Genomic DNA, 27,212 nt, shown 5'->3' on the forward strand with positions numbered 1-27,212 from the left:
GTGGAACTCGGTATTATAACTTGGATTTGTATAAGTGCTTTGTAGTTTACACTGAAAAATTATGTTCATTTTTTCTCATTTAATCCTTACCACACTGCTATGAGGTAGAAAGTATTATTTTTTCTTTCTTTCAATTTAGGAAGAAACTGAAGCTCAGGGATATTAATAAGTAACAAAATTGAATGAGAATCCAGGATCCTGTTTATCAGTTCAAGACTTTTTCCCCACTGCACCACACTGCTCCCTAAAATTTGTCCTGAACTTCAACCAGTGGATTTTAGTTACTGAAGAACTGATGAAACTTTATTCTAAGTAGGGTGACCATAAGTCTAGTTTGCTGGGGATAATTGTTTTACTTACTACACTGTGTCTTTATGCTTTCAAAAGTGTTCTGATTTGGATGATGGAATATATGGTCAGCCTAATTGTAAAAAATCCAAGGATGTAATGCAGTTTACATGCACATACATCAGAACATAGAGATGTGAGCTGCTTGCATTATTTATATTGCTTAATTTTAATTTTCTGTGTTAAAGATTTAGTAATTTTTTGATGATTTCATGTAAAGGGGAACTCAAATAATCATAGATTTCTAGTTTTTATTATAAGGAATTTCCCTAATAGTTTCTTCTTAATATTTTCTATTATCAAGTTAGCAGATATATCATTACTTTAATAGTGTAAAACTTACAGACATATAACATATGTTATATGTTATTTCAATAATTAAAATATTCAACTTAATAGCATTAATAATGTTGAAATCTGTTTGTTGATTAGATTTTTGAAAACCATGTGTTTTTTTCACAGAAAAGAAGCATGTAATTTGTACCATTACTTTTCACGATAACAAATGAGTTTTTGTGATATATAGTATTTATAATCAAATATATACAGAAATGTAAGGTACACTATAGGGTTAATATCTCAGATGCTGGAGTCACAGAGTTTTTAAATTCTGGCTCAACAACATACCAGGTGCATAAACTAGGACAATCTCTCTAAGTCTTAGTTTCCTTAAGTGTAAAATGGGGCTAATAAAAATAGTACCTCCCTCATATAGAGTTCTTGTCAGAAGTGAATGAAATAATGCATGTAGAAACCCTAAGAATAGTATCTGGGACATAGCAAATAATCAATGAATGTTTGCTATTATCTTAGTATTAATAATGCAGCAAGGAGTTGGCTAAGTAAAGAAATTTCATGGCAGTGAGTGAATGAACATAGATCTCAAAGGCCACAGATAGTTAAATATCCTTTAAGTCAGTAATCTCATCCCTCGTAATTTACCAGGGAAGTTATTTCAGTGAAAGGGAAGAACTTTCTATATAACCTTTTCTTCCCTCCAGCAATGTATATAATTTGAAATATTGAAAATAACCTAAATGTCCAAAGTTAAGTGTCTCATCTTGATTGAACTTAGTCCTTAAAGTATCAACAATGTGATATAGGAATTTTAAAACATCTTATTAATAATTTTGAATGAAAAATAAAGAATAAAATGTATACACTGATATTTAGAATTAAGCAAAATATGCATAGGGAAAAGAATAGATGGGAACATAAATATAGTCACAATGAATGTGTCAGAATATTGAAATAGTGGGTGATCTTCTTTCTCTGTGTTTTTAAACTTTCTTGAGCATTAACCTTTTTTAGCAATATAATTATAAGTTTTATGTAACCTGGTAGTTCATACAAAGACCACTTGAATTGTATCTCCAAAATATGGGTTTTTAAATTAAGTTAGCATCTGTATAAAATACAGGACTCAGGCAATAGAACAGGAGTAAATGGCAGGTACAGTTTAAATGATTTAAAAGTGGGGAGAGTCAAGGCATTCAACAAAAACAGGTCATAGATTTTGTTTGTTTTTAAATTATTAATACATGGCAAGAGCTCTTATAAGTGTTTCACATGTGTTAATTCATTTAGTCTTACAGACAGGTAAGCACTGTTATTACCCAGTTTAAAGGAGAATAACATACTTAAAAGTATGTAAAACATAAAAGTGTTACATTTATATATTAAATCATATTTACATAAATGATATGTATACACATTTTTATGTAAGAAAATTAAAGCACAGCAAGGGATGGCTTAAGTACCCACAATCACCAAGAGCATAGAGTGGCCAACTGCTGCTGTTTAATCAAGGCAGTCTGGCTCCAGAATCCCTGCCCCGAACCAATACAGTGGACCACATCTTTATAAATGAGCATATATCTATCACAAGGAATTTTTTAAAAATAATGTTTCTTTCAGGATGTCTTCATGGTGATACAAATCAGAGGACTTTCTTTCATTTATAATAATTTCAAAATACTTATATCTCTGTCTTTACCAACATTCTAAATATTTCATCTGCTTTGCCATTTTCTTTTCTATTCCTGTTCTTCTTTCATGGGGCGGTCAGAATGCACCTTGTAAAACACAACATAGACCCTGTTCCTGTATTATTCAGAAAGCTTCAGGTTCCTGATGACCAATAAAAATACTCTGTTTCTTAGGGTGGCATTTAAATACCTCCTACTTGACCCTAGTATTCTTTTCTAACTTTGAGTTACATAATTTATCATCCTTGAGAGCCCTGTTCCCTCTGCTTGGTGCTGACTGGTCTCTTGTTCTACCTGAAGCACATCCATAGATGTTTTTATGATGCCCTATCACTTAGCTTCTGCTCCCAAATAAACAGAAAAACAAGTAAAACATCATGACAAATAAACCATCATAAACCATCACAATTACCTACTGTATCTTAATCTCTCTTATCCCCAATTTATTCAGTGACCTCTCTTCCAAATTCTGATGGTAAATACTGGCTGTACCATTCTCCTGGTTTTTACCTTGCCTTGCCTTCTACCAGCAATGCCACCTATCCTATCTCAGGCTGTTGAAATTTTGCCTTTCCTTACATTTCAAATTAAATGGCACTTATATCTTGTTAAAAGACCTCTGTGGGTTATTTAAAATACTTTGCCCTTTCTCTCTGGAGATTTTCATATGCGATCTGATTTTTATCAATGTTTGTAATTTCCTTCTACAACTTCTAAAGCTTCTTAACAACCAAAACTTACTTATAGTATTCTACCTACCTACCATGGTACCTAGCACAGTTCCTTGCACCACCCAAGTCTTCCAAATAAATGTTTATCAAATTTCTTAAAGACTTTGAGAAATTTGGTTATACACTACCCACTCCCAAGGCAAATATTTTCTTATTTCAAATTCATATCACTAGTTAATTCCTTGTTGTGTAAGTCCAGTCTCTGTGATTAGTCTTAAACTTTGTAAGAGAACCCTATATTGTATTTCATTTTGCTCATAGCATATAGCAAGTTGATATGCTAAGAATTAGCAAACCTGAACAGGAGTCTGCTCCAGATATGAAGAATTTATTTCTATGAGAATAATGTAACTATTTATATTTATTCATTATCATATTCCCATTTCCTATTTGTCCATTGTCTTTATGTGTCTTTCCTTTTAACTACTCCATCTGCTTCTTTTAATGAACAGAAAGCCATTTCCCCCTTTACTAATGTAATATTTATGTCTTGAGAAAGAGAGTTGTAAGAGCCTGATACATTTTCTAAAATAAGAAGGTCTTAAAGCTTATTTATCTTATATGGGAAAGTAGCTTTTGTTTTAAGAGTATATTGGTCTTCTTCCAAATTATATATTGTAAATATCTTGGTTTGCAAAAAAAATGAAAAATAAGAGAAAGAAACAAAACTGAGAAATCAGTCCCTAAGCTAACATTACACTCTATTCTATAAATTGGAAATTATGTAATTTCAGTATCCGTTCAAATATATTTCTGCTATTTCAGTTATAACCACATTACATTGCAATTTTTATATTCTTCTTTAAATTATTCACTTTCAGGAGCTCATAATACTTGTTTTTTTAAGACTTTGTGAATAGGTAATGTGCATAGATCTGGAACAAATGCCATCGCTGTGTGCTCCAGTCTCAAATACCTTTTTCCCGGAACAGCTACTGTTAATCAGTTTCTTCTGTCCTTTGCGAGATATTTGCTCATAATTCCTTAAAGAATATGGAGGTCTTCCCTGGTGGCGCAGTGGTTGAGAGTCCGCCTGCCGATGCAGGGGACACGGGTTCGTGCCCCGGTCCGGGAAGATCCCACATGCCGCAGAGCGGCTGGGCCCGTGAGCCATGGCTGCTGAGCCTGCGAGTCCGGAGCCTGTGCTCCGTAATGGGAGAGGCCACAACAGTGAGAGGCCCGCTACCACAAAAAAAAAAAAAAAAAAAAAAAAAAAATGGAGAAGGATAATTGTGATAATAAGAATCATAGCAAAATTTCCTTCTAGAACATTGTAGACTTCATTTAAAAATATACTGCTTTTTACTTATCTTCAGTCAACATTGTATGTACCCACAGTACATTGAACATGATAACTATTCAAAAAATAAAGGACAGAAAGAAGGAAGACCTGATGAAAGTTAGGAAAAATGAGGAAATAAGGAAGGCAATATGAAATTAATATGATTTAATATGATTTAACTTCCTATGGTTTAGAAACTCAGTACATGACTTCAGAACATTTCTAATTATCCTAACTTTGGCAAGTATATGGTTACCCTTTTATATTTCTAGTGGAAGTTTAAATTGGCATCAGTTTCTGGAAGATAATGTTAAAATATAAATCAGTGATACCTTAAAATGTTTCAATTAATTTGATTTTTTTTATCGAGCTTCAAGCCATTTTCTCTAAGGTAATTATCACTAATCTACAAAAGCTTTTATTTATGATAATAGTATGTATAATGTAGTTATTTTGTGCAAATAATGTTATTATTTTAATGGGAGAAATTTAACCCAGCTGTGTATTTGATATTTTTCTCTATGGGCATAAAAATCTGATGCAAGAATCAGAGAGGAAAATTTCTGACAATCCTTTTATTCTAATTTTCCTTACATTTGAGTTAATTCAGGTTATCTCATCCTATGCAAATTATCACAAAAATTTACTTTTATGGAAGCATGTCTTCATTATGTTATCCATATAGTATTAATATGTGTTAATTCCTATAGTATTAATACATGGGAAGTAGAAGGGCACATACACACATAAAACAAAAACAATTCAACTTTGAGTTTAAGTCAAATTAATGAGCTAAAGACATTCTTTTTTTCTACATATAATATCAACTTCATTAAAAAGTTATAATCTGTGTATACACATCAAATATTAATCCCTAATAATAGCATTTCACAGGAACCCAGAATAATACATACATCAGTTGAAATAAATGTGCATTATTTTTCTCGAATTTTGTGGTCTTATAAAGAAGTATAGAAGGTTTATTATTTAGTGTATTTTGTTTAGTCTGGGGTCAATGAATGACATAGCAAAGAGGGGAAAATACATTCTGGGGCATAGTAGTTTGAAAAAATTTTAACAGTTAACATTTTAGGTATTGTGGATTTTGAATTTTTTAGTTTGGTTCTTTCATTTAAATTATTTACTGTTGATAATTATGTTATCTCTTGCTTCCAATATATTAGAAAATTAGGAGGCTTTGAAAGGACACATACTGTGGTTTATTTTTTGTTTCATGTGTCACCCAGTTAACACCTAGTTTAGCCCCTCACCTACGGTGGTATCAGCCTCAGACATGCACTGAAGCTATTAACACTGAATACAGAAACCTAGATCCAGGGAAGGGAGGACTGTGATGTTTTTATTAATAAAATATATTGATCACATATAATTATTAGCTAGATATCTTGTATTTGTCATTTAGTAAAGTTGGTGAACAGTCTGTTATGTTAATATTACCTATCGTACTTTTTAAGAAGATCATTCTTTCTAAAAGAGAGAGATTAAGGGTGGGAGCAGAAAGATGTAGAATATATCTAAAGAATCACTAGATATAACAAAAGTTAATTCTGACAAAAATAAATTATTAGTAAGTTCACTATACTAATCTATGTTTTCCAATGATACATATATTCTATGTTTATTTTAATAGTAGTTTATTATTTTAGCTAAACCAGTTGCCATATAGGCAATGACACTTAATGGCATTAACTTTCTTATGACATTAATTAATGACATTAAATTAAACTAGTAGATAGGATAAATAAGTAAACTTGATGATTTCAAAAAGTGTTTCTTTATATCTTCTATTTTTAAAAGTTGAAATAATTATACTACCTAGTGTTCCTATTTTAGTTGACATTTTCCAGTAAAGTAGTTTTATCCTTGAAAAGAGATGTGATATGCATCTTACCCACTCAAATGTATAAATTCATTATAACATAAATGTTCTGTGGACATTCTTATACTCCTTGAGGGTATAATCTCTTCCTAGACAATTAGAATCATAAATTCTTGAAGGTTGAGTGTACCTTAAATTTTGTCGAAGATAAATTATAAGGTCTTGGGGGGGGGCTTGTAATAAATGGGACAACTAAGGACCTCATTTATAGTTCTAACAGTTTATTTATGACAGATCCCAAAATAAAATCAGAACTTAACTGTTTCCTGTTTTCTTTCCACTTCAACATCACACACACACAATACATATACATATACACACATGTATGTATATACACATACGCACACATACAAATATAGGTACACACACAGACATACTGTCCACCTCTACTCCCACCAAAATGAAAACATGCAAGTGAACACAATGGAACAAAAAATTAAGTTTATTGTTCTCATTGATCCATTTTTAGATTGCTAAATTGCTGTGCACTAATCTCTTAATTTATAAGTGCAGAATAGTTAAGATTTTTTTTCTCTGTGGAAATCTCAGGTGACAATTATAAAGAGGCGGAATACTCATTCAGGATATTCTTAGATTATTGCATATTTTAAAAAGAAAAAACAAAACAAAATAAAGCTCAGTAATGTCTTTAAATTTTGCTTCATAAAGCAAACAATTTATAAACAGATTTTTGCTTCCTTATTTTCAAGTAGATTGTTTACATTTCCTCTACTATAAGTGAAGATAAATTTCATTTTTTTTTACTTACTTTCAATTCTTGTAGTATTTTACCAAATCCTAAGAAGGTAAATTTTTGCAATTAGCGTGTTTTGGATATTGTGACTATTGCAGGTAAATGTGTTTTAAAATGAGAACAGCGAACACCTTTTACATTATCAGAAACCTAGGATTTGGGAGGGAGCAGAAACTCTGCTGTTTAACTTTGCAGTTTCCGTCTAGTTCTCCCTCTGAGAAACCTACAGACTTCAGCTTTTCAGTCTTTTCAAGGACAGAGGGACAGTCAGACTTCAGTAAAATCTGTTTCTCAAACTGACCTCTAAAATTAACACATGCTAAGCTTAGACATTCAGCTTGTGATCTGAAACTGGGGAAACGTGTGGCTCAGTATTTTAGTTTGCAAGAAAAACCTGATCGGAACTTTTTAAAAATTTGCTCTTTGGGCCATGCTTCTTGCTGTGTCTAATGTTTATTCTGCACAAACCTTATGTACTTGAGCACTGTGTTTTTCAAGGTTGAACATAATGTTTGATCATTTTACCCCTTTGTAAATCTTTCCAATATGATGACATTGCTACTCACTTCAAATTCGGACAGCCGTCTCATTGATTTTCATGATTATGCACCAGGCCATCACTGTATGTGTAGTCACCCTTCTTTCTAATATACTTCATTCATCCTTCAACATGGTAAAGTGGATGTTCTTTCCCATCCCAGCTCCCTCTGGTTTCTTCTTTTCTTTTTCCCCCCTGCATCATTTCCTATAGTGGTATAGACTTGGCAATAGCTTTTCATTTACCCTTCAGAAAATTCTACAGTATTCCCAAGTTTAAAACTTTTTAGAACATACTGTCCCATCTATTAAGTGGACTAAAATAGTGACAGTACATCTTCCTTCCCTACTCTGTGTCTTTATTGATGAAATATAATAGAGCTGGCAACGTTTTGCCCTTTTGCCTTTCTGACATGACAGTAATTCTATATAACTCAGTATTATGCATATTAATAGTCAGTTAGTAAAAAGCTTGAACCTTATTAATAACTCTTTACTTGTTTTCATTGCAAAGTTTTGGTCTAATGCTGGTATATCTTTCTGTTTTGAACTACTATCCATCCTTTCACATTGCCGGTAGAATTCTTCTTTTTTTAATATATTTATTTATTTTATTTTATTTTTTGGCTGTGTCAGGTCTTAGTTGCAGCACATGGGATCTTTGTTGTGGCATGCAGGATCTTTCGCTGTGGCGTGTGGGCTTCTTTCTAGTTGCGGTGCGTGGGCTCTGTAGTTGTGGCACGATGGCTTAGTTGCCCCGTGGCATGTGAGATCTTCCCAGACCAGGGATCAAACCCATGTCCCCTGCATTGGAAGGTGGATTCTTAACCACTGGACCACCAGGGAAGTCCTGCTGGTAGAATTCTTAATTAGGTGTAACAGGAAATCTAGTTTTTACCTCTTCTGTCACTGATGATGTTAATTATTTGCAAATAAGCTTTTACTATTGACCAGAGAAGTAGTTTCATAATGGAAAGGTAAAGTGGTAAATTAAAAATTAAAACCACAAATCATAATATATGGCAAAATTTTCACAATTTGTATCCTAACTTGTTTAGTTAAGAACATAAACCACACTTTGATCAATGTTGAAGGTTATAGTCCCTCTTGTAACATTTAGACTGTGAGTATCTAATTCTAGAATTACCACTGACAGTACCCAAAAGGAACTCAGTCAAGATGTGTATATGAATGCCTAATCACTTAAAAGTTCTCAATCCTTATTTTTTTCAAAAAGCTGTAACAGTTTCTGTTATGGTATGTTTAAATCTGAGAGAGAGAGATGGAGACTTAACAACAAAGGAGTGTGTAGTAATAATTTAAATAGTTTTTCCTGCCAGGAAGGCAGATTAAGTGTGAATAACAAAAGAGGAGCAAGGTTAGGATACTGACACAACTTCTGATCTTTGGTTTTTTAAGGATTTTCTGTCCTATAATACTCTATTGTGGAGACAACAAACTACGTGTTGGGTCTGTAAAAGACGGCATAAATATTCAGGAGCCTGTGAATACAGCTCATTTAAGCCCATATGATACAAGTTGAGACAGGGTTGATTTGTCAAAAGACAAAACAGTAATGTATACCAGAGATCACATTAAGCACATCTTTTATTGCAGCCACTTTTTTTTTTAACCATTTCCTAATAGATGAGATGCAAGAACCAAGTCTGCTTTTGCATATAGGCTAATCTACACTGAAAATAGTATACATTTTATTCACATAAATTGAAAGGGCATGGTTATTTATTATTCATTAATGTCAACAGATAACTGACCATCACTTGCTGTCAGAGTGGAGTCTGATAGAATGCTGACATTGATTGATGGACATGGTCCCGAGAATCTGCATAGACAGACTGTTTAAGTCAGTTCAATATAAAACCCAGACTGAGCATGAGGAATCCTGTTAGTATTTTTATTTATTTTTTAAAAAAACATTGCCTAGTATCCAGAGATCATTTGATTTTTAAAATTAATTTTAGATTTTTAGCACCATCATTATAAAATAAGAGTAATAACTGATTTGATTTTAAAAATAATTCAGGTTCCTGGTGCTTCTGGCTCACATCTTGGAGGAATAATTTTGATTTTGTTCAGTCTGTCTTATAGAAAGAGAAATTAATAAATAAAAATTGATAGTTTCTTTGCATATGCATACCTGAAATTATTGGAATTTTGGGGAGGAGATACTATTTACTTAAGAGAATAAAAGTTTAGAGTCATTGATGTACCATGTATATGATATTAAAAATAAAAGGGAATTGTGTTCTTGAATTTCCCCTTGAATACCTATCAGCTTATACATTTTAAAATCAATTCCTCACCCTAATAAGTATACTTCCTATAGTGATAGTTGTTAATAATACATTTAGAACAAAATGTTTGGCTGCAGAGATTTTAATTGATGGTTATTTTTAAGTATAATTTATTTTCTCCACTTGAGTGAAAGCACTAACACTAAAAAATAATATGCAGAATTAAGTTTTTATTTCAAAGTATGGGAAAATGATTATTATATTTTGTCTGCAATTTCACAGAAGGGTTAACTTGAGTTTGAATTGGTACATCCTTATCTTCATTTTTGTGAAATTTTCTTTTATTTTAAGTTTTCTCTTTTAGTACTGAGATTGGTATATTATATATATATATATATATATATATACATATATATATATATATTAACTAACTGTACAATTCCAGATATGCAAATATGTTAAATTATATTTTGCATGGAATAATGTTGACAGTTATGTATAATAATATTTTAGAGCCTCTGAATTATAAATCCATACATACTCAAAATAGTTATTTTTCATAAAATGTGTTGCATGTAAATCTGCTTGTAAGAACTTTTCATCATTTATCATATATGTTTTGAACATTTGAATTTGAGGTAAGGTAATTTCTTTCAAATTATTCAAATATCAATAACAAATCTCCAACATATTAAAATAGCTCACAGGCAGGATCTCAAAGAAACATGTAATTTATTACATCGTATAGCATCTTTGTTAGGTATCAAATATTTTTATGTATTTTTTAGTCAGGGAAGGACATATTTCACAGTGTCAACCACTGGTAGAAGGCAAAATAGAGTTCTGAAAATTATGTAGAATATTTTCAGCTACATTTGTTCTAAAATATGGTTGTCAATAACTGCTTATATAAAATGACTGGGAAGCCCTTTTTTTCCTACCGACTGAATAGTTCTGCATAACATATTACATACTAGTTAGTCAACAAAATGACAGAAGATTTTGATTTTCCGTTTAGAAGTATACTATGAGATTATCTAAGGGTTAATTTCTTCCGACAAATGCCATATCACTTACATTAAAATGACTTTGGGAAACAGAGATAAATAGTTCAGCACTTTCTGTGCTGACATGAAGTTTGCCTGTCTGACTGCATCCTTTCCACTAGACAGCAGAGGTGCAATTACAAAAAAAGACATCTGTGCCAAGGTTTAGCTAGCCAAAAAGGGCAAGCTCTTGTGCTTAAAAGGTAGAGAATCTAATCGATGAGAATGTCTGGACCTGTTAGCACCAATAAAACTGAAGGCTACTGGGAAGCTCAGAGAGGGTCTTTTGTTGTAGAGCTAGAAAGAGACCCAAACTATGACACTTTAGGGGAGCAAGGTCAGCAAAGGAAGATCATCCATCTTCTGCAGTGGCAGCTTTCTGTCAGATTCTAACCCTGTTCAGTGCAGGAACTAAGCCTCTACTGTTGACATCAACCGATTCTCAGCCAAGTGTAAATGAAGCTAATATTCACTGACCCTATGCATAGCAAATGAAGCCCTGTGTGTCACTTAAGAAATAATGTTATCTGACACTTCAAAAAGTGAATGATGGACAGTGTGTGTGTGTGTGTGTGTGTGCGTGCTTTTTGGTCAAGTAAACAAATGTATATCCCTTAACCACTCCGTATTTTTAGTTGATTTTCACAGTAGCCACAGATTTGCCATTTTGACACTGATTTACCTTTGTATTATTTTCACTTACATGTCATGAAATTTTACATGCAGATATTCACTGTGCTGCAGAACAAACTCTTATAGGGCTTACTTTAGTTTCTGATACAGTACCTAGTCACAGAAAGAGAAGACCCAGTTTTCACTAATAAAAGATAAAATTTCAAAGAGAATTCTTAGTTAGTAGTTCACATTCAAAACATGATGAAGTAGAATATATGTCTTCATGACTGTAAAAAATGGACTGGTCTCATTATAGTACGGCAAGACAAAATGGCTATATTTTGTTTATCATTTCTAAAGCATTGTCTAAAACCTCTTTTCTTTTGAGTTAGCAATATTTGTTACAACCTAATAGTCTTTTCTTAGTCTATAAATCAAGATGTTCATATATTATGCTTACTGAGGATTATATTTAAATAGCATTTTGTGCACTTCTCATTTTGAAAGATTTTTCATGGTACTTAAAAAAAATTCTCACAAAAGTGAGGGCTAAAATGTACCAGTGCTCATAAATATCCATTACATCAATAATATTATGTAGGCAGTGTGCTTTGTAAATAAAACAATACCACTAAAAAGCTGAAAAAATAGCTGTGATAAATATAAAGCAATAATTTTAAAGAATGTGCAGAATTCAAGGATTTAAGGGAAAGATGAGTTAAAGCATGGTGTTGAATTTTCAGAGTTCCATGGAAGGTGATTTATCTGACATGGATTTCATGAGAATCACCAGGACAGATCTGCATCTAATTGACTTCAATCATGTTTGAACTGAAAATAAACAGTTGTAAAATATCTGGGATCTGTGTATTGATTTTTGTTCACCTCATCAGTCTTGTTTATTTGTACTTATTAAAGGAGTGAACATGTTTTTTGTTCTACCAAACTTAAAAAGATAGCATCTGATCAGTAAGGTATTTTTTTCTTCTTTTTTGACAAGTAACTAAAATCAGATGACATCATACACAAAGTTTTCTCCTGGCAGTTTCTTGAATCTAATCACACAAAGACACTAAACATGTGTTTAGTCAATTCTTATTTCTTTTTCCCCACATTTATCTGAATCTAAGCACCCTTGTAAGTAAAATGAAAGACCAAAGAGAAAATACCCGTGTTGAGAGTAACTTCACTGAGTTAGGACAACTCTTTCTCTGCAATCAGTTGTTTATCTTCTGCGGGATTCAACAATGATGTACATATAAAATACAAGTATTAAGAGTTGTAGCTTGTTTATGAATGATATGTGATAGCTGCACATATAGATGGTAAATTTGGTCAGTGACAATTATTTTCAAAGCAGTGCTCTGACAAAGAGTAGCTTCAGAAGTTTTGTTGTTAGCTGTGTTGGGGGGTCGGGGGTGGGTTAGGGGTTAGAGTTAGGGAGTGGGCTAAACTGAGCTGATTTTCATATATTTTGAATTGAATTTGTTTGTACTAAGGGTCTTTAAGATAAATCCAGGGGCTGTAAATACATACACACTTACTCCAGAAATGACAGGAGCCTCCTATTCTGGATATGTTTGTCGGAAGCAATCTATAAAAATTTGTGAAAAGCTCTCTGGAGTACAAATATAATTTTGCTTAAACTTTCTACATTAGTTTGTTATAGATTTTCTTGATTTCTTCAGAAATGTCCTTCAAGGAATTTTCATAAGAGAAGAAAGTAAGGGCGAACTTGGTAAAAGCCAGTACATTTTGCCTCATGGAATCACTGTTTAATGGATTTAGCCAGGTGTTTGAATCTACGTTGAAAAGGCCAATTGTACTTTATGATCTGTAGAAGTCAGATTGGATTAGTAACACTGAAGTTTAGAAACCAAAGTGTCATTTCGTGCTGCAAAGTAAGTCTCAGCCCCTTTGCCCTGAGAGTTTACAAAGTTCAATTCAGTTCCATCCTGCTAGCTCAGTAGAGGGTTTTTTATACACGGATCAGTGTATTATGGTATCATAAAGACTTCTGGTAACTTTCCAAAACGATTCCTTGTTGAATCATTTGAACTCGCGGTGTCATCTCACAGGACTGCTTGGCTGATTCTTAGAGGCATTGTTTGAATTGGAAACTGAGACAAAGAAGGTACTAAATGTCTTTCCTGTACTAATTTAACAGTCATTGATGGAGCTACATCACTCAACATTATACTAGGTAGCATATTCACATACAATACTGATTTGTATTTCAGATTTTTAGGATCCAAACAAAACCTGAAATAATTGGGATCCCTGGTTTCCCGTCAGAAAGCTGTAATAGTTGAGCACTGTGGTTTGAGAAAAGATGCCATAGAGGGTTATTAAAGATGCCTAAAAAAATCACACTACTTCAGTATGATTTATAATTTGCTAGAGCAGGTCTTAAAATGAGTTTCAAAGATCTTTACATTCACTCAAACTGTAGAATCAAGGCAACCTTTTCCAGAGTTGATTATATTTATTGCCATATATTATTATTAAATGAAATGAGATATTTTATCCAACTAGTATTAATTTCATGATTTTCTCTAAGGATTGCTATAATTTATTTAATAAGTATGTTTGCTTAAGTGTTAAGCAATAATTCCCAATAAAATTTTTGTTTCTATTTATTTTCCAGGAAATATTGAAATATATTTCAAGTAAATTAGTTCTTAATTTTACATTTTATGCTTTAGGACCTCACCTGGGAAATATATATATATATGTGTATATATATATATATATATATATATATATATATATATACACACACACACACACACACACACATATATATATATAAATAAATAGGCATTATGTCTATTGTTTTAAAATAATAAATGGTGCTTTACTGTGTAAAGGACAGGCTTGACATACTTATGTTTTTCAATAAGAAAGAAATTACTCTGGATTCAAAATCCCCCCTCCCCCAAAGTCAGTCTTTTCCATGGTATTAATTTTATATGCTGTGTTAATATATATTAAATGTTTCTTTTTTTATCTTCAAGGAACAATTTATGGAGTAATCAGGTAAATGGATAGTATTCAGTTTTAAATGCTGTTTGTTTATTCTTCCTGTTTAAAAAATGAAGGAAAACAATGGGACGGGTTATTTGTAGTATACTCAGTTGGAGACTCATCACAGGAATAGTGACATCTCTGAGAGCTATGGAAGTTGTTTTTTCCTTTGTGTCAATCTGGGGGGAAAAATAAACAGGCAGTTCCAATACCTGGTCTGATATTTCCCATCTTTTCTTATTGAGGCAACCAGGCAAAAGGACACGCAGCAGCGGAAAAGGTAACTATCCCTTTGATGGCATGGTTGATTTTTCTTCTGATTCTTATTGTGCTATAGGGGTCAAGGATTTCTGGAGAAGATTGACCTATGTTTGCTGTCAGGAAAAGTGGGTGATTTTCACTCTCTATACCTGCAGGTCTCTGAAGTTATGTGTAGATTGGACTTTGCACTGCTTTGTCAGCATAGCTGTGGCTTTTTTTTTTTTTTTTTTTGACAGTTGTAAAAGAATCCTGAGATGGAAGGAATTGAGTGTAAAAATTGCTTTCTTCTGAAGAGCGGGAGACTCCTATATAATTTATAGAAATTTAGATTGTAACATGTACATTTAAAAAAATTTTTAGCTTGTGCCATTTTATATTTAAGAAAATTGTGTCTAATGCTGACTGATAATGCTTCAAAGTATAAACATTATAATGAGTGAAATCCAACTACAATTCAGTTCTTAGATTTTTTTGTGTTCGATTTTCTGTCTCCTTAACCATGAAGGGTTTAATTTTTATTCTGTTTTTAAGTAGCTGGAAGTTTAATGAGGAAGTAGTAGGTTAGAAAAGTAGATTATTTTATTCCATTGTCCTTATCTTTTAACTAGTTAACTAAATAACTAACCATCTTCTTCCTTCATTTCTTCCACCCATCCTTCTTCCTTTCCTTCTGTTATTTATTTATAACCATAAATATAATATGGATAGTTTATAATGACATAAATATATTCATAAATATATAGATAGGTTTCCCAGGTCAACAGGGTTTGCAGTAAATCCTTTCTCATCTACATCTTTTCCTTTGTGACTGAGAAATTATTCCTTGAGTTTTTCCCTATTCATGCTACTTCCCTTAGACCTTCCTCTGACTTGTTCAACCAAGACATAAACGTTGACATGAGGAGGTCAAGGTGCTATGTTTTCTTCTTGGTAACACCATATAATTATTTTACACCATTTGAATATTCTGAAATGTTTTCTAGTTTTTTTTCTCTATTATCAGTTGTCTGTTTTTGTTTATTTCTTGGACAGTGGTATGTTTGTAGCTTATCAAGTGAAGATGATGCTGAAGTTTCCATTCACATTTTTACACCTATAATGACCTTTCTTGCTCTCAAGGTAGAGGTGCATGTTTTGGCATCTGTTTGAACCTCTGGAGGGCTAGTATATAGCATAAAGTTCCAGAGGGATTGCTTTCATTAGAATATACTCATAGTAAGGCTACAAGTACTAGTAGACTAGATTTAAATAAGTGTTGACAATTTAAATTATTGCCAAAATTTAATTTTATTGAGGAAAATGAAACTGACAGGAATATAAAGGGGATTAGAGATTCTTCAGTACTGCCTGGAGAGTAGAAGATCAAACAAAAGAAAAATATTGGCATTAACAGGAATTCAGTACTAAAAGGACGGCTGGGGAAAGATGTTTGGACTATAAAACCAATTCAGTTTAGTTCAACAAGTATTTCTTTTTTTCCCATTTATTTATTTATTTTTCTTCATTTTTAATTTTTTTTTACATCTTTATTGGAGTATAATTGCTTTACAATGTTGTGTTAGTTTATGCTTTATAACAAAGTGAATCAGCTGTATGTATATAGATAGATAGATAGATAGATAGATATCCCCATATCCCCTCCTTTTTGCTTCTCCCTCTCACCCTCCCTACCCCACCCCTCTAAGTGGTCTCAAAGCACGGAGCTGATCTCCCTGTGCTATGCAGCTCTTCCCACTGCTATCTGTTTTACATTTGGTAGTGTATATATGTCCATGCCACTCTCTCACTTCGTCCCAGCTTCCCCTTCCTCTTCCCCGTGTCCTCAAGTCCATTCTCTACATGTGTGTCTTTATTCCTGTCCTGCCCCTAGGTGCTTCAGAAGCATTTTTTTTTAGATTCCATATATATGTGTTAGCATATGGTATTTGCTTTTCTCTTTCTGCCTTACTTCACTCTGTATGACAGGTTCTAGATCCATCCACCTCACTACAAATAACTCAATTTCTTGAGTGCTTTCTGTTTATAGATAACTGATAAATTTGTTAGGCAGAGATAAACTTACATGAGTTTATAGATTGCCAAAAACACTCAAAATTAATAAAGTTAACAATCCAGCAGTGAATATTTATCTCCTTTAATTTCTACCTTATAATATTTTTCTTTTGAAAATGCCTAACCAATGGTAAAAGAAAGAATAGTATGATGCACACCCTAATGGTTTTCAATCTCTCCAATTTTTAAAATACTGCCACATTTGTATTTGTTTTCCCCTCCCCACCCCTATCTGAGTGTCTGTGTGTGTGTGTAAGTTTTTTGGGGGACTGAACCATTTGAAAATAAGTTGCTGTCATCATTATGCTTAACTTCTAAGTATAAGAAGTTAATATACTTTAAAATATTTCTCCAAAACAAAGGCATTCTGCTACATTTCAAACCTCCCAAATTTAACATTTATTTAAAAGTTTATCTGGTAAATAGTACATGTGCCAATTTCCCAGTTGCCTCAAACTGTTCTTTATACCTTAATTTTTTTAAATCCGTGATTCAATTAAGGGTCTCATATATGTTTGGTTGTCATATTTCTTTTTTTTCTCTTTAATCTGGAACTTTCCCTCAACACTTTTTTTTTTTTCATTTTACTGACAGTTTTTTTTTTAAGACTCCAGACCCATTACCTTTAGAATAATGCCACATTCTATATTTGCCTGGCTATCTCCTCATTATTAGATTCGAGTTAAATTTTTGGGTAAGGATACAATATAGTTGTTTTGGTTTATTTTCCATTGCATCACATCATGTCACATTGTCCCCTTATTTGTGATGCTGTTTGATGACTTGATTCAGGTTATGTATACCATATCCTTCTACTGTAGTAGCCTGTTTTCCTTTTGTGATTAATCAGCCATCTATGCAGTAACACTTGGAGACACTATAATTTTCTAATTCCTTGACAATCTTTCATCCAGTGTTTTATCATCCATTGATAATGGCAAGTGGAACCATTTATTACATTGGTAGTTGCAAAATGTCAGTTTTTTAATTTTCTTATTTCTTTTACATTTGGTAGTTTGTTTTATTCCATAAGAAAGAGTTGTTCCTTCTCTGGCCCCAATTTTATTTTTTGAATAGTGCTATGGACTCATAGAATCTAATAAAATAATACTTGTTTAAAGTGAGTTTTTACTTAAAGAAGAATGATTTTTATTTAATGAAGAAAGAAACTGAATACTAATAGTATTCACTTTAATGTCAGTTCATAATTTTTCAGACTGATATTCTAACCCACATCTTCCAGCCTTTGTTCTATTATTGTTTTACATGTTTTCCTTCTGAAGAGGAGCTTAATGCATCCTTATTGTTGTGCATCCTTTGTAACTGAGTGAATAACTATTTCATTTTCAGAGACATTTTGAGACGTCTTTCAGAATGGCAGCATAACCCTATTAATTAAATAATGGCTTAAAAATATCTCTTCTAGACTAAAGATACATAGAGGTGCCAGTCCAGAAACCAACACCAGCTAGCTGTATGAATGGGCAGGATAGTTAATCTCTTAAGAACTTGGTCTCCTACATTCAGATAGGGAAATACTAACACTATCTTATTTCAAGAGATGGTGTGTGGACCAAATGATTTAATATACATAAAACACACAAGGAAAGTGGACAATAAATATGCATAAAATGAGGTGATGCTCATAAAGCATTTAGCACACTAACACATGGTAAGCAATCCATACATGTTTAGCCACAGTTGTTATTTTTCTAAGAATTTCTGTCTGTGTTTCTATTTTGGTAAATGGGTCTGGGAATGATCCAGAAGTCTTATTGATTCTACTGCCATAAAATCTCTCTGATCTATCCAATCGATTTTTCCCCATCTTAATGCCACTATCTTAGTTTAAGTTCTTTCCATAGCTACCTTAGAGAATATCAGTAGCCTCTTAATTTATTTGTTCGCATTTGGTCTTACTCCCTGTCAGTATTTTTCTACTTACCCTCCAGAGTCATTTTTTTAAAATACAAATTCAGTCATGCCACAACTTCCTTCAAAAGGTATAATTGCCTCACGTAGTTTCCAAGTTATTCTTTAACATCTTATTCAAAATCCTTTTAACTTGCCTCTGCATATCTTTTTGCCCATTACTCATCTATAATGAATAATTTGAGGTATCCTAAATATTGAATTTCTCCTTCTGATTGTCATATATTGTAATTTTCTGCCTAGATTGCCATCTCTTTTTGGAAGACTTTTCTAATCTTATCATTCTCCACTCTCCTCCCTGCCCCCTTCCTCACAAATCCATAGCCATACTGGTCAGGCAGGATTTCAATGTGCATCACCTTTATTGTATGCTCCCCATTAGATTATAGGTTACTGCAGAATAATGGCATTTCCCTATATTCTTCACAACTAGCATCCTACCTGAAGGCTTACACATAGAAATGAAGTTATTTAGTTAATTTCTGTACTGCAGGGCACAAAGATTACATATCATATACAATATTCAGTGGTGCCAACAAGTAATTTTGGTTGATAACAAGGATTCTCCTCCAAAGCAAGAAAAAGACCTTTGACTCTTGAAAAGGAAATACCAACCTAAATGTCCAAGAATAGGAGTTGCAGGCTATTATGAAATATCCCCAAGTTGAGATATCATCTAGAGTCTCAAATCATGTCATTGAATTATAATGTTTATATGGGAAAGTGTTCACAATATTAGGTTAAGTAAAAGAGCAGTGAGCAGAGTAGTGTGACATCATTGTTAGGAGAGACTGGAAAGGTATACACGAAGTTGCTAACATGGATCGTCTGCGGCCGGTGGAGATATAGGTTATATTTGGTTTTCTTTGGATTATTCTATGTTCTTTATGTTTCCTGCATTGATCATGTGTTACTATGTATGTATATATGTATGTGTGTGTATATATGAATATATGTGTACATATACTTATATATGTATGCATTTATCAATCTATCTATGTAATCTGTCTATCTGTAATTTTACAAAGAAAAAAAGGAGCGAGGAAGTAAAACTTGACAAAATTAGCCCATCCTTGCCTTGTTTTTCACTCTCATTAACATGTGCAGTGCAAATACTTTTTTGATTGTTGTTTAAAAATATGGGACACCATTCTAGTTAATAAATATGGGGTCCCTTATTTTCAGAAATATTTTAGTATTAAAAAATACAATCTAGACCAATTTAGTAAATGCATCACCATTAAATGTAGAAGGAAAACAGACTTTTGGGGGTTTAAAAAGTTATGAAGTGTTTAACTTTTATGATTCCCTTCTGATTACTGGGTGACACAGAGTAGATTATTTAAGCACACTGTATATATAAAATACATAAAACTATCTCTGCCTCCCTATCACTCTCTCTCACATGTATATATCTGTGTATACATATACACATACATATATATATATACAATACACACATGTATATTTTACTCTTATAGATTACTAGTCCTTGAGCTGTAGCTGTTACTAATAAGCTATTATACATTTACAGTCAATTGCATTGTTTTGTGGCATTAACTATCACTTATAGAATAAGGTGCAAATGGGTAGCATGAGTTCTAGTAGGTTTTATGTATTAATTCCCCAAAAGTAAATGTGTCTTTTTGTGTAAGGAAGAAATTGATATATAACTGCATATTAATTCCAAAAAGGAAACCAAATTAATTATAAATTTAACTACTAAAAGGAAGTAAACACACTGTAACAATAATTTTCAATAGCAAGTTGAATCTTGCCATATTCTGCATATTACACATACATTTGTATTTGTACTGCAACTAATTTTTTTTTTTTTTTTTTTTTTTGCGGCACACGGGTCTCTCACTGTTGTGGCCTCTCCCGTTGCGGAGCACAGGCTCCAGACGCACAGGCTCAGTGACCATGGCTCACGGGCCCAGTCGCTCTGCGGCATGTGGGATCCTCCCAGACCAGGGCATGAACCCGTGGGCAGGCGAACTCTCAACCACTGAGCCACCAGGGAAGCCAGCAACTAATCTTTGATTGTCTGATATCATATCCAAAATTTCTGGGTTTCTTAGTTCAAGCAAAAAATACAGTTTTTAATTTTCATGCCATTCAGTAGGTCTATTTTAAGGATGCCTCACTAATTTTCATATTAGACTACAGAAAATATTTTAGGGAGATAAATTATCTGGGAATCATATGATAGAGTATAATTTATAAGAGTTTTTTTTAAAGATATATAAACTTGTGGCCTCTATCTCTGCATAGTCCTATATATTTTTTGGTAGATCAGCCTTCTCCACTCAGATGTTTAGGAGATACATATCATGTCAGGATCCCAATCTTAGAAGCTTCTGCAGCACCAGGAAACTTGATTTGTAGAGTAGATGGAAAAGGCTGCCCACAGCTTGCGTTTTCCCATCTCAGCAGCTGTTGCCCAGCCTAAGACTTACATCAGGAAAATTTTCGTCCTGCCTGACAATTTCCTCCCAAATTATCTCCCCATCCATTAGTTGAAAAAACAAGCCAGAAAAACAAACAAACAAAAATCTGTACTGAGTATCTACTCTGTGTACCATAGGTAAACTTTCTATTTTCATCAAAGTATGAAGGTTTAAATAACTAGTTACAACATAAGTCAGAAAATGGTAAATTATATATAAATTCTAATTAAGTGAGAAAATAAATTTCAACTTTATTAAAATAAAGGCTTTTAGGAGATGGTATGTACATTGATTTTTAATAGACAGATGTGAAATCATATAAAGGCACTTCCAGGCACCGTGAACATGATGAACAAAGGTGGGGCGCGTATGAAACTGCAGGTCATATTTGTTGATCAGATAGCTGGGGTGTGTGTGAAAAAGATTATAGTGATAAAGCTAGGAAAATAGAAGATAAGTTGGATTGAGTCTCGGGGGACTTTCTATGTTGTACTAAGGAATTTGTACTACGTTTGTAGTTATGGAGAAATCATCACAAATTTTTAAGTAGGGTATATAATCAAAGTTGTGCTGTGGTGATAACTTGAAGGGAAGTTGAAGACTGGATTAGAGATGAGAGAAACCAAAAGCAACACCTTTTGGAGTGACTAGAAAAAACTCTCTGAATGAAGACCCTGTTACTGAAAATGGGAAGGAAGGGGTGTGTTAGGGACACATTAGGAAATAAAACTAATGCTCAGAAAAGGAACAAGATGTTAAGGGTGACACATGACATTAGAGTTTTGAGCTTATCTTTTACTACTGTCTTGTTTAAGCCCACTTCACTTCAGTCAAACTAACTTCCTTTGTCAATAGTTTCTAAATGCAGTCCTTAATTTTTGGTTTCAGTGTTTTCTATTGTGCTTGTTTCACTTTCCTGATACTCCTTTTCCTCCACATCCACCGTAAAATATGTATATATTGTATATATTGTGTATCCTTCAGAAGCTCAAGTGTTAACTCCTCCAGGTAGCCCTCTCTGATTTTCATGGTCAAAATGAATCTCTTCTCTCCTGAAATCCCAGAATATTTGTTATATTCTTTATGAAAAATATATTATTGCCTAAGATGCTACATTTCATTGGTAAAGAGAAAGAGCTTTGGAGTCAAATTCTTACTCTACTACTTACTAGTTGTGAACTTGCACATGTTACTTAATCTCACATAATCTGTTTCCTCGTCTTAAATTATGGATTCATGGTAGAATCCATGGAATCTGAATGATAGCTGATATTATTATTAATACTAAATCGTGTAATGTATATGTATTACTGAGTGACATCCCAGGAACAAATAAGTGCTTGGTAAATTTAGTAAATTTGGTAAATCTTTAGTTTAGCTAAAGATAGTATGTAAGTTGATGGGAATTACCTAAAAGCTTTAAGGCAGTAGGCAATGAGGCTCTCTCATCAAATGATGGGCCAGTGAGATTGAGTACTCTTAATGCCAGCCTGTTAAAATTGGATAAAGACTTTGGGTACAATGGACAAAGCAGGAAAGTATAATTTTCCAATACCCAGTTTTGTAAAGTCTCATCCTTGGTCAGGTCAGAAAACCAGGTAGCCTGGGCTTCTGCCTTAAAATGAATGTGGCTGTGGATGGTGGCTGCATGCAGTGTTAGAAGCCTCTTGCAAATGACTTAGATAAGCTATGACTTTGTCAGAGATGTTTGTGAAAATAGTAGTAGTAGTAGCAAAAGCTGGGAAGACAAGCTAGATTAAATCCCAGTGGGAGAGTTTTTCAGGAAGAACCATATGGGGATAAGTAACGTCTCATTCCATCATCTAGATAGTTGTGAGGGCAGAAACCAAATTCACGTGAGCCAAGGAATGAATGTTCAAGTGAGAAAATGGCTGTTGTCCAGAAAAGAAAACCAAGACAAAGTAAGCTTGTTAGAGGAATGGATAAAAGTTTATCTATTTAGTTACTTGGATGGTCCACATTAAAAGGGTTCTTATTCTCTGCTGGATAGTTAATGATATGAGACAAAAGCTTTGAGAGGTTGGCATTAAAGGCTTTTTCTATCCAAAGTTTCCTAAACTTATTTGATTGATCGAATGTGCAAAGCTGACTTTAAGATAAATCCTTTTCGTGTAATCTTAGGAATGTTTGGTACAATGTTTCCAAATGCAGTGGGAAATGATTGTCTAGGGTCCTTGAAGGAGAAGAACATAGAAAGCAGGATTAATGTAGGGAATGAAGAAGATTCAAGGCTGAGATCAAAGTGGGAAATATCAGAGTTAGTGACTGGGAAGTGAAAAAATTCTGTTTGATGATGATGGCTTAAGTATGGCTGTGGTTGTTGACAGATGGAGAAGTGCTATCAGTTTATCTCTCCAAAAGATGGAGCAGAAGAATTGGGATGAGAGGATCACAGGGTATAAGGAAAAAGGACAGGGATGGGGAGAGGGGAGGGGGAAGGGGTACAGAGTACCCTCTCTCAGAATTCCAGAATGTCATTATCTTTTCTCCTGACTTATTAGCTCATTGGTTCCAACAACCTTTGATATAAAGTTTCTAAGCTTTTTAATTGGTGATTTAATTTGTGATTAATTCAATTTAATTTGTAATTAATTTGCTAATGTTTATTAATTAACCAGTTGTTAGAATTACTAAATACATGTGTTAATAATCACAATACCAAAAGAAGCAGCTTTATTTGCCCTACAAAATAAATCAGACTGAAAGGTCCTACTTTTTAAGGACATATTTTGAAATGAAAAGGATTTTCTAAAATAAAAATCTTTAGTTTGTTTCAGAGAAGGTAGTAAAACACAATATGATCTTTTAAAGGCATATTGTATTAGGTCTTACCTGTGTTCCCCACCATTTATGTTCAGTTCTCGACTTGTGAAAATGAGATATGTATCATTTAACTATCTAATAACTTAAAATAATAACTTGTTTTATTGCTTATTTTACTTTTAACTTAAAATTTATCACCTTAGAATCTTTTCAATTTGTAATTTTGTTGTCAAGGACAGTTATGCATGAAGCATTGAAAGTAGATGAATTTGTAAGTAATAAATATGATCCTTTGAAATGAATATACCTGTGACTAGAACAGTAAAAATTTTCAGAAAAATCGGCTATGTGTTTTTGCTAAAAAGGATTTCATTATATTTAAGAGGATGATCTGAAAATGTTCAGGAGGCAATGCTCTAATATTAACCAAAACACATGAAAATCAAATGGAAACAAGACAGTCACCTTCCACAGAGCTTTTAATAGTCACAGTGAAAAATTAAGGACCACCTGCCACGTTGAATTTTATAAGTATGAATGATGTAGCAGTACTTGCCAATACATTCAGGAATAAGTGAAAAAAGAGGGGTTTTATATAGTAACACAAACCTTCAAATGGAGTTAATAAAAGACAAGGCTTTTCTTTACTGGGTGGAAAGTTATCTGCTATATAGAAAGGCCTACTGAATGAAACATTTGTCCTCAAATTCCTTTTAATCTGCTGTGAGGTTCTGCCTGTTACCTCACTTGGAATAATGTGCCAATTTTGTAAGGATAAAGAGAATTTTATCCTTTTTTCGTTCCTTTAGCTTCTTGGTGTAACATTTCCTTGAATTTCACAGTACCTACCTGTTTTTAGCAGCTCCAATTTCAGACTATCACTTTCCCGGACTAAAGTGTAAAAACTGATATTCTAATCTCCTTGACGGAGAATATTCAAGAAATGCAATCCCAGTGAGAATGCTGCTTACTAATGGATATTTCTTTCTCCAACCATCTTTAAAAATTCAATTTCTGTTTCAACTCTTTAATACCTCCTGTTCTTTGCAGAGATGGATTAAAATGTCTAGTATCTGTGGAGGAATGTTTTTGTGGTAGCATATTGCTTTTGTATTATATATTGTAAGTGGTTATTGTTCATAGCTCACACCTTAATCGTTTGAGTTAAAGTATTTTTCTTTGCTCCTACCAAAATATTTGCTTTCTCCTGTGACAGTTTGGAACTGAAGTTCAAGAATTATGAGAAGGTATAATAGGGTTTGATTAGTTTGGCAACTAAGCTTTGCTTTTCAAGGTTAATTGGGTACTGTTCTTATAGATTGAAAAGATTTAAGTGGAAATAATAATAGATTTTAAAAATGTTATTGGAGCTTGAAATCTCTTTGGTGACTGTGGCAACATATTCAGGTTCTTAGTACTAAACAAGGGTGCTATAGTTAGTGTGCAGGAAGGTTAAACATAAACAGCAACAAAAACTTCTTACAGTTTTAAACTCAGTTTTAAGCAGGTTGTTATTGTGAAATATATTGATTCTAACTCACTTCTAAAAATATTGGTAGATATAAAATAAAATTAAAAAAAATAAAACATAGAATTTCTTTAAAAAATAAAATAAAATAAAAAATATTGGTAGAGGGGCTGACTGTTATAATTTCCAGAATCTCCATATTTCAGAACCTTGATGTATGTCTAGGTTATTTAGTTATTTTTGTTGCATACAAAAGTGAATTTTACTGAGTGTCTCATCATTGTAATTTCAGGAACTCTTAGAAAGGCCATTTCCCTTTGTTGTCATCTCATTCTAGTGATTAAGGTGACACTCATTCTGTTGTTATTAATAGCTCCCCTTTCACTCTTGAAAAGGTCCTGGTTTGGATGATAAATAATATAGTCACCTTCCATATAAAGTGGTTGACTTCCTCCTTTTCACACATTTTATATGTTTCTAAAATAATCACTTTTTAAAATGTATTCTTTTATCTTTTAGATTTTTTAAAATATAAGGCTATTATTGCCTACCATATCCAAAGTAAAATTTATATATGTGTAACCGGTAGTTATATCCACTAAGAAAAGCAATTATAATGCCCTAACATTAAGTTATTAAACTATGACTCAAGTCTTCGTATTTCATGATAGAAATTGACTAATTATAGTTTTTGGAGTTAAATTTAGGGCTGAAAATGTAGAGCATCTTATAGGATTACTTGTCAAATGCAACTAAATGGAAAGAAAGAGCATGTTTTGGAGAAAGAGGCAATTCAATGTTTTTTGCTTCTCCGAAGTTAATGTGCGTATAGGGTGAACTTGGATGAAGGAAAATTTGATTTTTATAATTCATTAAATATTTATGCTCCAATCATGCCAGCCAACCCATGTGAAACATAATTTTAGCCTGGACAATGCTAATAGATATCGTCTTCCCATATTACTTATACTAATATAGATGTCTATTTATGATTTTATTCATCCAGTTATGTTCAATATAATAAGAGTTTATGCTCTTATTTTCATTTCTGTTTGTAATGGTTAGTGGATATACATATACACTAATGAAATGATTAGAAAATTATACTTGACAGTAATCATATGACAGAATGAGTAGTATACACCAAGCAGCACACGACTTTGGCAGAGGTCTAGATCCAGGAAAAACACTCTACTAGAAACAGAACTGGATTCAGAAACTGATGGCTGTGTTCTAAGCCCACTTTTACTCTTTAGTAACATTATAAATTTGCATGTCACTTAATGTCTCTGAGCCTTCACTTTCATCTCCTGTCCAATGAGGGAGATTTGCTTGCCTACTTATCTCATATGATGTCGTGAGGACCCTTTTACCTCTTATAAATCAAATTGAATTTTAATTTCCAACATTTTAATACTGAATCTGCTGGCATGTGCTAGACAGTTGGAAAGTGTAAGTGTAGAGAATGGGGACTATCTAGTAAAAATCTCTTGATTCTACCTCCCAAAGATCTACTGAATGTCCAGGTCTCTATAAACAAACTCGTGCATCCTCTTACCGACCACCGCTACCCTTCACCTGTTTTACTGCAGCAGCCTTCTCTCTGTTCTGTTTTTATGCTTCCTGCTAATCCAGTGTAGTTAGAGTGATCTTTCTAAGTGCGAGCCTTGACAGAACACTCTCTTCTTAAAATTCTTCAATGGCTTTCTATTCCTCTTAGAATAAAATAATAATTCTTAACTCTTACCCCTGCTTCTTTTTTCCAGCTTCACCTCTTGCTTC

At 33.0% G+C, this 27,212-nt stretch overlaps 1 protein-coding gene across 9 annotated transcripts in view; it reads left to right on the forward strand.

Annotated features, from left to right (window-relative positions):
* The window catches only part of EPHA7 (EPH receptor A7), a 165,187-nt gene that overhangs the window by 13,094 nt on the left and 124,881 nt on the right, over window positions 1-27,212 (forward strand). For 2 of the 9 annotated variants that reach the window (XM_060115329.1, XM_060115330.1), the window contains exon 4: window positions 14,729-14,763. The exons of the other annotated variants lie outside the window; for them this stretch is intronic. In XM_060115329.1, coding sequence (XP_059971312.1) covers window positions 14,729-14,763 — 35 coding nt within the window. The remainder of the gene's footprint in view (window positions 1-14,728; window positions 14,764-27,212) is intronic. 9 annotated transcript variants of the gene reach the window in all.

The sequence above is a fragment of the Mesoplodon densirostris genome, chromosome 12 (genome assembly GCF_025265405.1).
Source record: "Mesoplodon densirostris isolate mMesDen1 chromosome 12, mMesDen1 primary haplotype, whole genome shotgun sequence".
NCBI classification, from domain to species: Eukaryota; Metazoa; Chordata; class Mammalia; order Artiodactyla; family Ziphiidae; genus Mesoplodon; species Mesoplodon densirostris.